General features: G+C 54.7%; 1 protein-coding gene across 1 annotated transcript in view; it reads right to left on the bottom strand.

The window, feature by feature from the left end:
* The window catches only part of STK32C (serine/threonine kinase 32C), a 101,933-nt gene extending 89,932 nt beyond the window's left edge, over positions 1 to 12,001 (bottom strand). The window contains exon 1 of the mRNA XM_075717625.1: positions 11,917 to 12,001. Within this exon, the coding sequence (XP_075573740.1) occupies positions 11,917 to 12,001 (85 nt within the window). The remainder of the gene's footprint in view (positions 1 to 11,916) is intronic.
* Between the last annotated feature and the right edge of the window lie 293 nt (positions 12,002 to 12,294).

Here is a 12,294-nt window from a genome sequence, read left to right as displayed (position 1 = left end):
ATGAATTATTCATGTGATTACCACATGCGGCACCGAGCCTTTAAAGTGCAAATTATTTGGGACCAAGCTTTAGCTTTATTTTCTGTAAAGCATAAAGCACGTTTTCCAACGGTGCAAACAATCCAAGCCTAATGTATATAATTTTCTGTGTTTCTACTTTCTGGTCTTGCCTGCCAGTTTCCATTAAGACTGGGGAACCAGTAAAATACAAAGCTAATGTGAAGTATATAGCTTTCCAGTGGATTATACGACATTTGTTTTACAAGGTAATTTAGCATGCTACGTACCACAGTTTAAAAAAAGGTCTTCCACAGGAGATGTAATATCCTTCTGACAGCAAACACACTGACTCATGGAGGTAATGTTGTGTCCAGCCAACATCAGCGGCAGCGACGGCACGAGATTTACCCACCGATGGTCTGACTTGGGAGGTGGCTGAGCCTCCACAGCCAGCGAGAGGGAGGCACAGCCGGACACACTGCCACGGACGCACAACCCAGCTGCACTGCCACGGACACACAGCCCAGCCGCACCGCCACGGACGCACAGCCCAGCCGCACTGTGATGGACGCACAGCCCAGCCGCACCGCGATGGATGCACAGCCCATCTGCACCGCCACGGACGCACAGCCCAGCCGCACCGCGATGGATGCACAGCCCAGCCACACTGTGATGGACGCACAGCCCAGCTGCACCACGATGGATGCACAGCCCAGCCGCACCGCGATGGATGCACAGCCCAGCCGCACTGTGATGGACGCACAGCCCAGCCGCACCGCCATGGACGCACAGCCCAGCCGCACCGCCATGGACGCACAGCACAGCCGCACCGCGATGGATGCACAGCCCAGCTGCACTGCCACGGACGCACAGCCCAGCCGCACTGCCACGGACGCACAGCCCAGCCGCACCGCCATGGACGCACAGCCCAGCCGCACTGCCATGGACGCGCAGCACAGCCGCACCACGATGGACGCACAGCACAGCCGCACCGCGATGGACGCACAGCCCAGCTGCACCGCCACGGACGCACAGCCCAGCCGCACCGCCATGGACACACAGCCCAGCCGCACTGCCATGGACGCACAGCACAGCCGCACCGTGATGGACGCACAGCACAGCCGCACCACCGTGGACGCACAGCCCAGCTGCACCGCCACGGACGCACAGCCCAGCCGCACCGCCATGGACACACAGCACAGCCGCACCGCCATGGACGCACAGCACAGCCGCACCGCGATGGACGCACAGCCCAGCCGCACTGCAATGGACGTACAGCCCAGCTGCACCACGTGCACGCTCGTGCAGGTTCCACTTCGGCGCAGCTGCCGTGGCCCTGGCTCGCGGGTGTCTGCGGCGTGCACTGATGGGGAGCGTCACGCCCCGGCAGCACGCTTGCCATCCAGTGCTTCAAAAATGTTTTTTCTGTATCTGGAATAGCACAGAAATGGTAGTAGCAATAAAAAGCTATTTGCGAGGAAAAGAAAAACATGTTTCACCCAACGTCCAGAGACTCCTGAGCTGTGCACATGCACCATGCTACTTGTGTGGTCGGTGGAAAACAGAGCTGGAAGGATCTTGACTGTCCCTGACAGTCCCGGATGATTAACTGACATCTAATGCAGGGGACTTTCCAACTATATAATTTACTCCATATTTTTGGGTAATTCTGATCAACATTCATTGCAGGCTGCACCTCCGTAAGTGTTTTACCTAATCCCCACAGAGAACTGCTTGCTCAGAGGAGGAACCTGAGCCTCAGTCCAAGCCCCTTCCTTCTGACCTGTGTCTGTATACTCAGGCACTACAATTGCAAACACACGGGAATTCTCCAAGTAGCCACAAAAGGGGACCCAAGTACGCACTTCTCCACATGCCCTTATCCCGCCTATATGCCAACAACATTGAAGTCCGATGCTAGGAAGTGTCTGGGCTGTTAAGTTCCTAAATACTGCAATAGTTTCTTTTCAATGGAAGTTTCTTCCCAGTTACTACTGAGTTTCCCTGCTCCCCTCCTTCCCCCACCAGTATCTGAAATATATATATGATGGCCTTTTGTTGCCACCAGGTAATCCCTCTAAAGTCACAGGACATAAATCAGATGCCAGTATTTTAAACAGTGATGCCAACTTTTGTTTAGTTGTGGATTTTCTTTGGGTTGTTTGTTTATTTGTTGGGGGGGTGCATGTTTTTTTGGTCAGGGAGTTAACCTGAAATGAAGAAAGGAAGAAAGAAATATTTTTTCTGAGCAAAGACAGCTGTATTTTCCCTTGTACAGACTACAGAGAAATGGGAGACGCAAAGCAATGAGCCGGTATCCACAGTGCCGTGCTTTTACATCTTTACCTTATCCTCCCCGCTTTGCTTCAGAGCGACTCAGCGCGCTTTCTCCAGTGCTCCAGTACACTGTAACCAGCACGTTACCCGCATAAATACAAAAGATCACTTAGATCTTTGGACAGCTAGGCTGTAACGAGACTAAAACCTTGGAGAGTAAGGTAACTTTCCATGCCAAAACAGCCTTTTGCAGGCTAACCTGAAAGCTACTCGGAGCACCATCAGCCTCAGAAGCCCACCAGCTCTCTGCTGATGCCACGAGAACCAAACAAGTGTATTTTTTTGAATAATAAATGAAAATTGTCGCCTTCCAGAACTGTCAGCTGAGCTGTAAATACATTACATCGCTGTTTAATTTAATTACACAGCACAGCTAACCGTCAGCCTGTAAGGTTTCGGTGTGCACAGTCAAACCAGCAAGCCGCTGAACTTGGAACGTCATTCGGTGCCTGCGCCTCTCCACTGGTCCCAGCTATCGGAAAAGGCCCTGAACAAGGGACTAGATGCAAATTAGCACATCAACAATCACGCAGTCATATCTCATTGCTTAGCAGTATTCAGAGCCGCCTGTTCCCACACATCCCAAGCACTTTTAATTTTCCGTAACTGTCACCTAAAGCAATTTAATTCCTGCAGAACAGTGGGAGAGGGAAAGAGGACGCTGACATTTATCTTCTCTTGTTGGGAGAAGCTAAGCCGCTCGCGAGCTGTCCCCCCTCTCTTCACTCGGGGAGATAAATGCCGAAACAGAGCTTAGCCATCGCTGCTGCTCTCCCTGCTGCACACCTATCCATACGCCGGCACGCGCAGCATCTCGGACTCGCGCACCATCCGCCGTCCCTCTGTAACTTCTACAACTCTCAGCCACGTCACACACCAGAAGTCATTATTCATGCTTAACGTAGGTGCCTTGTTACAGGATTCTAGGATAAGGTGGCAGAAACCGCACGTTAACAAAAGCACAGCCACGAAACGTTTCACAGACTCCGCTGAACGACAAAGCGTTTGAAACTGCGGCTGGAGAGCAGATCCCTGGAAAAGAACGGGAAAAGTCCTACCTGCCTTCACACCTCTCAGGCTGACCGTGAACGACGGGCTCAGCAACCTCCCCTGCCCGCTACGTCCAGGCGGGACACGCTGACGGAGACTGAGCCGTGGCCACGGTGAGCAGAAAGCCCAAGCCCTGACCCCAGGGCAGAGGAACAGCGCTGCACGCGAGCATCTTCGCTCCACACAAGTGTTTCCCACCACACTCGACCTCAGGCATTCCCACAAGAAACGAATGGATGTTTAAAAGGAAGCAGACGTTATCCCGCTACGTGCGTGGACTCGCGCGCGTGCAGCACGCTACGCAGCCCTCCTCCAGCCGACGCGCTGCACCTGACCCCCGTCGGGGGAGAACTGGCCCAGCCGCAGGCATTTCAACCTGCTGACCACTTCAGAGCCCGAGCTTCTATGATAAAAGCACCAAACCGCAAAAAGAGCGACTTTTTTCATTTCCAGGAAGGTTTTACTTGTCAAGCGACACACGCTGACGTGCCGCCAGCCACAGCATGAGATGATCTTGTGAGTGCCCTCGCAGCCGGGCACCGACGGTGCCGGCTCTCCCGGCTGGCAGCTGCCGGTGCCGGCGTCTACGAGCGACAGAGATCACCCAGCGCAAACACCGGGCACGCGCGGGAGCTTCCCCACGCAGCCCCACACAGCCCCGCACAGCCCCGTGCAGACCCACGCAGCGATTCAGTTGTAAAACGGGAAATGGCAAAGGAAACATGAAAACTCTTGTCCTGGTTTCGGCTGGAACAGAGTTAATTTTCTTCCTAGTAGCAGGCATAGTGCTGTGTTTTGGATTTGGGATGAGAAGATGGTGCTTAGTTGCTGGCTGGGGCCAAACCACGACAACACTACAAACATTTGAAACAATAAGATACAGAATGAAATGCAGGAAACATTAAATTTCCAGTCTCTATGCATACTGTATTCTCTCCATGAAAGGCAGTTTAGTTTTGTAAACAGTTGTCAATTAAAAGATTTTTAAAAATATCTATCTCCTCAAGCCAACACAAGTGAAAGATAATGCATGCTCTTGGGTGAGCAATAGCAAGGGTTTTCCATAACTGCAATTTTCAGTGTTCCAAGGGAGATGGTTTGTCCCCTTTCAGCAGTGCAAATTCAGAATGTTTTTTCCCGAGATTTCTTCCAGCGCTAGCGCAAACGGACCATGGCCTTCAGTGTGGAGAGTGACAGCAAAGTTATTAATTATTTCTGAAGGAGAGAGAGCGCTGGTAACCCAAATGTTGAGCTTATTACCACACGCTTTCATGACTTGCAGTTACCGAGTCCTCTGGATTCAACCTATTTCTGTGTTACACGACACACCGAAAAGCTTCACGCAGGGCAAGGGTTTCAATCCTTCGGCTGCACAAGGAGCATCGGCTCTGCTGGGGCGGCCGGGGGGCAGCGGGCGTGCGGCAAGAGCCTGTCTCCGGGCAAAGCACACACAGAAAGGCTCAGATCCGGGGGGAGCGAGAGTTGAAGCAAAAACAAAGCACCGCTGACAATACTAAACACAGCTTTTCTGACACCTCCTTGTAATTCCCACTCCCTCCTCCCCCCGCTTACTTACTTAGCTACCACTTTGATAGTACATAAAGGCTTTTTTCTCTTGTTTTTAAATAACAGGGAAAGGCATCTGTGCTCTCAACCCACAGCCACATAAGAGTCAGGCGACGAAAAAGTTTGCCTTGCAATCTGATCAGCGATTACTTTAATAAGTAATTTGCAGAGCATGGAAGCTTAACATTGCATCTGGCCCTAAATAAACAGGATTTGGGATTTTATAACTGCCTTGCTGGGCATTAGTCCGTAGTTTTCCAATCAAAAGGGCAATGTTTCCTCCCCAGGGCTTGAAATCCCTGCCCAGCTGAGACGACGAAGCCGGGCGGGAGAACCGGTGCCGGGCGCCCAGGCGCAAGAGGAGCCAGCCCCGGGCTGCCGCGCCCCGCTGGCGAGCTGCCACGGCAGGAGCGGCACGGCCGGCGGTGGCTGGAGCGGGGATGATGCTGCGGGGCAGCCCCAGCCCCCGGGGACCGAGGGACCTGGCCAGGCCACGCTGGCCACCCCTTGGGAGGGGGCCAGAAGAGCGGCACAGGGTTTAGAATCATAGAATCATAGAATCGTTTAGGTTGGAAAAGCCCTTTAAGATCATCCAGTCCAACCATTAACCTACACTACCAAGTCTACTCTAAGCCAATCAAGGGTAGACCAGACTAAATCAAGGGTAGACTAGACTAGACTAGGATGCTCTCCACCTTAGGAGAGGGCAAGAAACTTCTCCTGGTCCCTGGGTCAGGGCTGGGACTGTCCCGTCTGCGGGGTCCCTCTCCCGGCAGCGCGGTGGGATGCCCCCAGACCCGGGGCAAACCCGGCTGGGTCACCGCAGAGCTATGGGACGCACAACGAGGTCAGGCTTTGCTCCCCGTCCTCTCCACGTCCGTCACCGACACCCCCGACAGCCTCGCAGCGTGCCCTTGTTTCCCTGAACAAACAATTACGGAACAAGCAATCATGGGGGAGAATTCCGATCTGAAAAACTAATGCCTAGCGCTGTGGGGAACGCTGGGCATCGTGCTCCCGGCGGAGCAGAAAATAGGGAGTAAAAGGAGGAATGTAAACAGTTTGCCCATCTGCGACAACTGAACTCTTGACTTCAAAGGGATGTGAGCTGACGATGATACGTGGGTCTGGGAGCCCTCCCCACAGCTGCAGCTGGAGGCAGCCAGCACCCAGCGGCACCCAGCAGCACCCGGCAGCACCCAGGCAGCACCCAGGCAGCACCCAGGCAGCACCCAGGCAGCACCCAGGCAGCACCAGCTCAGCGGAAGGTGGCTGTGGGATAACAGGTTGGAGCAAGAGGCAGGTTCGGCACCAGCACGCACGGTTCGTTCCCTGCGTATCGAACAGCTCCACAAAGAAAGCACTCCGGTTTTCCACCACCAGCTCACCAGGGTGAGGCAGGAGGGATGCATACTCTGGTGTGTGTAACCCTGCAGCCTGCCAACACATGGTTTGAAATTAAAATGGGGATTATTTTAAGCACGTTCCCCCAGGTTTTGCAGCTTCTCGCCCGTTTCCATGGGGATGGGCGCTGTGCCGCGCAGCTGCCGAGGCTCTCCAGCCTCCCGCGGTCCCCACGAGGACGAGGATGGCGGGGAGGCAGAGCGGGCACCGTCCCTCGAGCGCTGCGCGGGCTTCAAGAGCCCCCCAGCCCCAGCACGTCCCTGAAGCTGGAGCACTTCAGCAAACTGAGCCGCTAGCAAACAGCTTCAAGATGCGTAACAGTTTGTTTGTTTTACCACGGAAACACATTTTTACAGAATAGTATTTCTCAGCTCGGAAACTCGCAGCAGGCATTTGCAGAGCGGCTCTTTTCGAAGTTTCAGACCCACGTCCACGAAGACGCGTGGGCCACGGGGGAGAGCAGCCACGGCGGGCGCGGGGCATCGCTGGCCGGCGCTCGGGACGGTGCCCCACGGCCGACAGAAACCAACGCAGAGCTGCGGAGGCAGCCCGGCCGCGAGAGAGGAGGGGGCTTTTTTTTTTTTTTTTCCTTCCCCAGACTCCACACTGGTGCCTCCTCCTGGCATTGCCTGAGCCAAGGAATTTCAAACAGAGATTGTTCCCTGAGAGGGGAAACAAAAACACCCACAGTCATTTCACCTGACCCAAAGGCTAACCTTGAGCACACGCTTCTTTGAGTCAGATTGGTTTACTGGAAGAGCTGTACCTGTGGGCTGTAAAACTGGGAACTTGTTGTAAAAAGTTGATTTTGATGCAAGTAGGATAAACCCAGGAGACTGCGCCTGACCCACTTACAAATAGCCATCTGCACTCCAGTAGCGAGAGTCAAGTAAGGGATGGGCAAACGAGTGATCGAGACCAAAATCACGATGAAAATAACTGGGGTGCAGCATTAAAGCCTTGCAAACCAGCTGGAAATCTAGTTCAGTGTCAGGAAACAGGCAGAAAGCCCTTGGACCACTCACCTGGGTGTAAGCGAAGGAAGGAACAGCTCAGCAGAACGCACCAGATGGCTTTACATCTTCTCATGTATATTTACACACACTTTTTTAGTAAGCCACTTTGATTCAGGAGAAGCCGCAACCAAAACGCACTCTTGAAACTCCTCTTTAGATCTAGCCGCATATAAAGATCCATCACGCTGTGTTTCTCCCCCTTCTCTCACGTAACACAACTGTAGGCAATGCTAATAGCACTAAGAGTGCCTTGTATTTCCTGTTACTCAGTCCTGTCTCCCAAGTCCTAGCAACTCTGCTAAATGCTTTTTTTAAATGTTTGGGTTGAAACATTCCTGCTGGCTTCACAATTATGGGTTTTCATCATTTAGTATAAAAAATGAAAATAAATAAGTAAGGGGGGGGGGGAGGTGGTGCGTCAATACAACTTGCTTGGCCATTTCCCAGAAAAACAGAAGAAAATACTTCCTGCCCACATGAAAAACAAGCCTTGCGACTTTGGCGGAGACGTTCCAGTGCCCCATGCCCGGCCGCGCGGAGCCGGGGGCTCAGCACGGGCAGAGAGGCAGCTGGCACCCGGGCTGGGCCTCCTTCGGTGCCGGCAAATTCACTGACCATCAAGCAGTTTTTAAAAGGTTCTTACAGGTGTAAATAAGAAACCCTGAAAAGCCCCTACAGACCAAGGCCTGTTTTTCCTGACGGAACTGGACGATTCACTGCAGCTTGCTGAGGCCACCTTATTCATGCACACCGTAACTCTGAGAGCGCTCAACCTCGCAGCCCTGCTGCTCTTTTGCCTTATATTCTTCTTCCCACCCTTTTTACATTCTCCCGCCCCCCTTCATTAACCTTCTCTCTTCAGAAACAGTTTGTACCTCGCCAAAAACTAGCTGTTCAAAAACTAGGTAGCATCTCCGGCTGGGCAGGCTGGAGCTTGCGCCCCGCTGATGCATACGCAGCGGCTGCTGAAAATGCCGCTCTTTCTGGGTAAACGGAACCAGCTGAAGGCGACGCTCGCAAAGCGAGGGGAACCCATCTCTCACGCACCAGTGCCTTCTGCCAGCACAGGCAAACCACGCAGACGCTCTCCTTTCAAAGTCAGCTCTTCTGTTAGTTGAATCCCAACTCCGAAAAGCTCAGAAATATTTCAAAGGTTGTACGCGCAAACATGAAACAGCAAAACGTGCACGCCGCAGCCAAGCACAGTACCAAAAGCGTGTCGGAAAGACACGGCTGCACCGTCCCCCCCACTGCGGCTCGGATCATAGAATCATGGAATCATGGAATCGTTGCGGTTGGAAAAACCCTTCAAGATCATCCAGTCCAACCATTAACCCAACACTACCAAGTCCACACTAAACCAATTCAGGGTAGAGCAGCAATTTCATGTTTCCTGGCTTGGTGGCTGGATTATTTAAAATGAAAGTAAAAACTAGGAATCGCAAAGGACCGGTTGCACTTGGCCTGCACCCGGCTTCACGGCCAAACGACGTTACCTGAACCGGGGGAAAATTGGGGGGCAGGGGACAACACAGCACCCAGGACGGGAAGCGAGGAGGGAGCAGGATGGCCGTTCCCTGGGCGCGACTCTCCATCGCACAGCTCCACACCGGCTGCATCAGCACCGACCTGCCCCGGGCCCGATCCCTGCCGAAGCAACGAGTTCAGTCCCAGCACTAACAAAAACAACGCTGAAAAAAAAATGGAGAGGGTTGAGAGAAGATCCACAGGACAGACTCGGGAATATGAAGTTTACCCTCGGAGTCACGGGCTCAGAGAGCTCAATCCACGCATCCCGCCGCCGAGGACGCCGGGCGGCCGTGACCCCCGCCGGCCGCGACACCGAGACAGCGGCGTGACGGTGGAGGCTCCTCTGGTTTATCAAGGTGAGGTCCAACAGCAGGAAGCCGAGGTTGGACAGAGGCAGACTGGAGAGAAAGGACGAGTTCTACCCACGAGGTTAAGAGCGGATAATCCTCCTGGGCCGGGCGTTTTACACCGAGAGCAAACACACTGCTGCCCACCCCCAGGAAAGCCCACCAGCTCTGCCTTAGCCACACCAGTTTGGCCTGGGGCAGTAATTCCGTAAAGTCTTGAAACCCCTCCCAAGGAAGTCAGGCGAGACGACTGTAAGGGTTTTCTTGCCTCAAAAATCCACACATTTGGAGTTTGATTTATCCGAGAGCAAATACTGGGCCTTGTGTTACTACTGACTAGAATAAATGTTAACCTTCTACTTACACACCCCCTGTCATAACTAGAAGGGATTAACCGTTGGAATTAGACACTCGGGCTCATCCTTGTACATCCATCACTGGGAACCACCTATGGGTAAAAGTTCATATGCTAACCTTTTTCCTTCTCTTTTCTAATTTATTTCACTTCAAATTGTCATCACTAGTAATTCTTCCACATTATGTCACACACAAAACCAAAGTATTAACTGGCTTCTTTATGTAAGGAAGTTATTGGAATGTCTTAGATCTCCATAGCAACCATGCCGTGCCAGTAAATATGAGTTCACCAGAACAACACTGTAATTGCTCTGAGCACACACTCACAAGCAATGATGAAAAAGATGGCAATATTAAGAAAGTAATGGCCTAACAAGTCTCCACTATGCAAAAGCGCTGCTTGAAAATGCCTTATGAGATGTTATCAGGTTTTTGTCAATGGTCATTCACCTGCAAAGCAAAATTTCCCTGTATTTGCTGTACACAGGCTCAGTTCAGAATGCCACGCTTGCTGAATTATGCAGCAAAGCCTCCAATTTAAGCATTTTTACTTGGCTCGCTTGCTGCTCCTGCTGACCCATCACATCCAAGAGGAAACACGTTTTCCACTTTGAGCACAGAATTCTGGTAAAGCCCACCGGAGCTGCACACACCCAGCAGTCACATCGACCCGATCTCACACACACCGTTAGTATAAAGGGACAGGGAGGTGGGGATGGATGGATTTTGCAGTTTTCCTTCCAACAGCGATTTTTCGTGCATTTCAGTCACTCCACAGCACACCCCTCGGACAGCAAGGTGTCATTCTGAGAGATGTTTTCCCTACACTTCTGTAGTAAGAGATGCAAGGGTTAACAATTCAACATCGGACTCTGAATTGTTAATAACCACTTGCTGGTGATATCAACTAGCTACTTTTCCAGTAAAAGTTTACCTGATCTAACACCCCTTCAGCTGTCAGAAGCAGCACCATCTCAGATTCCATCACCCTCACCGAGGGGATGCCAGCAGACCCAGTGCTCACGTAAACTACAACATCACCATGCCCCGAAGACTCAAATTAATATATAGATTTAACTCCATGTTTATCCAGTGTACAATTTGAGTGCCCTGAGCACCCGGGGATTTTTGCCAGTGCTCGGCCGGTGTCCCAGGGCCAACGCAGCGTTCTTTGTGTGTTGGGAGAGCTCCCAGCCATCCAGCACCCCGTCTGCTGGCCTGACGCCTCTCCCAAGTCTTCCCCCACCCACAAAGTCTCCTTCCTTTGGTCCTCTGAAATTTCACCCTCCATGTGAGAACTCTGATGCAACTGTGGTATTTCATGGTGTATTTCTACAAAAAAAATTGTATTCGGGAGGAAAAAAAACCCAAAGCAGCCTTTTTGCAATGACAAGTAGTTTTCAGAAGTTTGATGGCCAGCTGCACTTGTTCTTTCCTTGTTAAAACCAGAGATTTCCTTGCACAGATTGAAACTGCGTTGCTAAACCATCCCCTCGCCGCCCACTTCCAGATGACCCGTCATCGGCGTGACAGCCACCCCGCTTCTGCGGGTGCCTGCCGGGCTGCGTGCTGCCAGGGCTCCTCGACCCCTGCACCCCGCGGGGAGGCAAAGCCGCACCCGGGCCACGGCCCCGCTCCCGACAGGCACGCACGGCACAGCCCGCGGGTGGGCAGCCCTGCCAGGGCGGGACAGGATGGGACGGGACCCGCCGTAGGAGCGGAGCGGGGCTCAACAGGTGCGGGGCTAGCATCCCGGGGCCTGGAATCCTGCGGCATCACATCCCGGGGCTGGGCATCCTGGGGCCACGCATCATGTCCTGAAGCAGGCATCGCATCCCGGGGCAGGGCATCCCGGGGCCAGGCATCATGTCCCAGAGCAGGCACTGCATCCCGGGGCAGGGCATCCCGGGGCCAGGCACCGCATCCCGGGACCTGGCATCCTGGGACCCGGCATCGCATCCCGTGGCAGGCACCGCATCCCAGGGCTGGGCATCCCGGGACCCTGCAGCCCGGAGCAGGGCACCGCATCCCGGGGCAGGGCAGAGCATCCTGGGACCCTGCACCCCGGGGCAGGGCAGAGCATCCCGGGGCAGGGCACCGCATCCTGGGGCAGGGCAGAGCATCCCGGGACCCTGCACCCCGGGGCAGGGCAGAGCATCCCGGGGCAGGGCATCCCGGGGCAGGGCACCCCGGGGCAGGGCAGGGCACCCCGGGGCAGGGCAGGGCACCCCGGGGCAGGGCATCCCGGGGTAGGGCACCGCATCCCGGGGCAGGGCACCGCATCCCGGGGCACGCGCGCCCGCACTCACCGTCCTCCCGCTCGTCGAAGACCGGTCTCTTGGAGGAGGAGGCGCTCGCTCCCATCCTCTTCTTCCACTTGCCCCAGTGAAACATCGGGGCGAGGCGGATGGCATGCCCTGCGCGCCGCTCCCCGCCGCCCCGGCGGCTCCCGCGGGCGGGACCAGGCGCTGCGAGCCGCCGCCGCCGCCGCCCTCACCCGCCCCGCGCCCCGGCGCCGCCCGCCCGCATGGCAGCGCCCGGCGCCGCCGCCTCCCGGCCTCCCGCCCGCGGCGGCTGCCGCAGAGCGGCGCGGCGGAGCCGAGCGGGGCGGAGGGGAGCGGAGCCGAGCGGGGCGGAGGGGAGCGGAGCCGAGCGGAGCCCAGCCCAGCCCAGCCCAGCCCAGCCCA

Source organism: Pelecanus crispus, chromosome 10 (assembly GCF_030463565.1).
Source record: "Pelecanus crispus isolate bPelCri1 chromosome 10, bPelCri1.pri, whole genome shotgun sequence".
NCBI lineage: Eukaryota > Metazoa > Chordata > Aves > Pelecaniformes > Pelecanidae > Pelecanus > Pelecanus crispus.
Note: the sequence above shows the minus strand (reverse complement) of the source record. Positions and strands in the feature narration are given on the sequence as shown.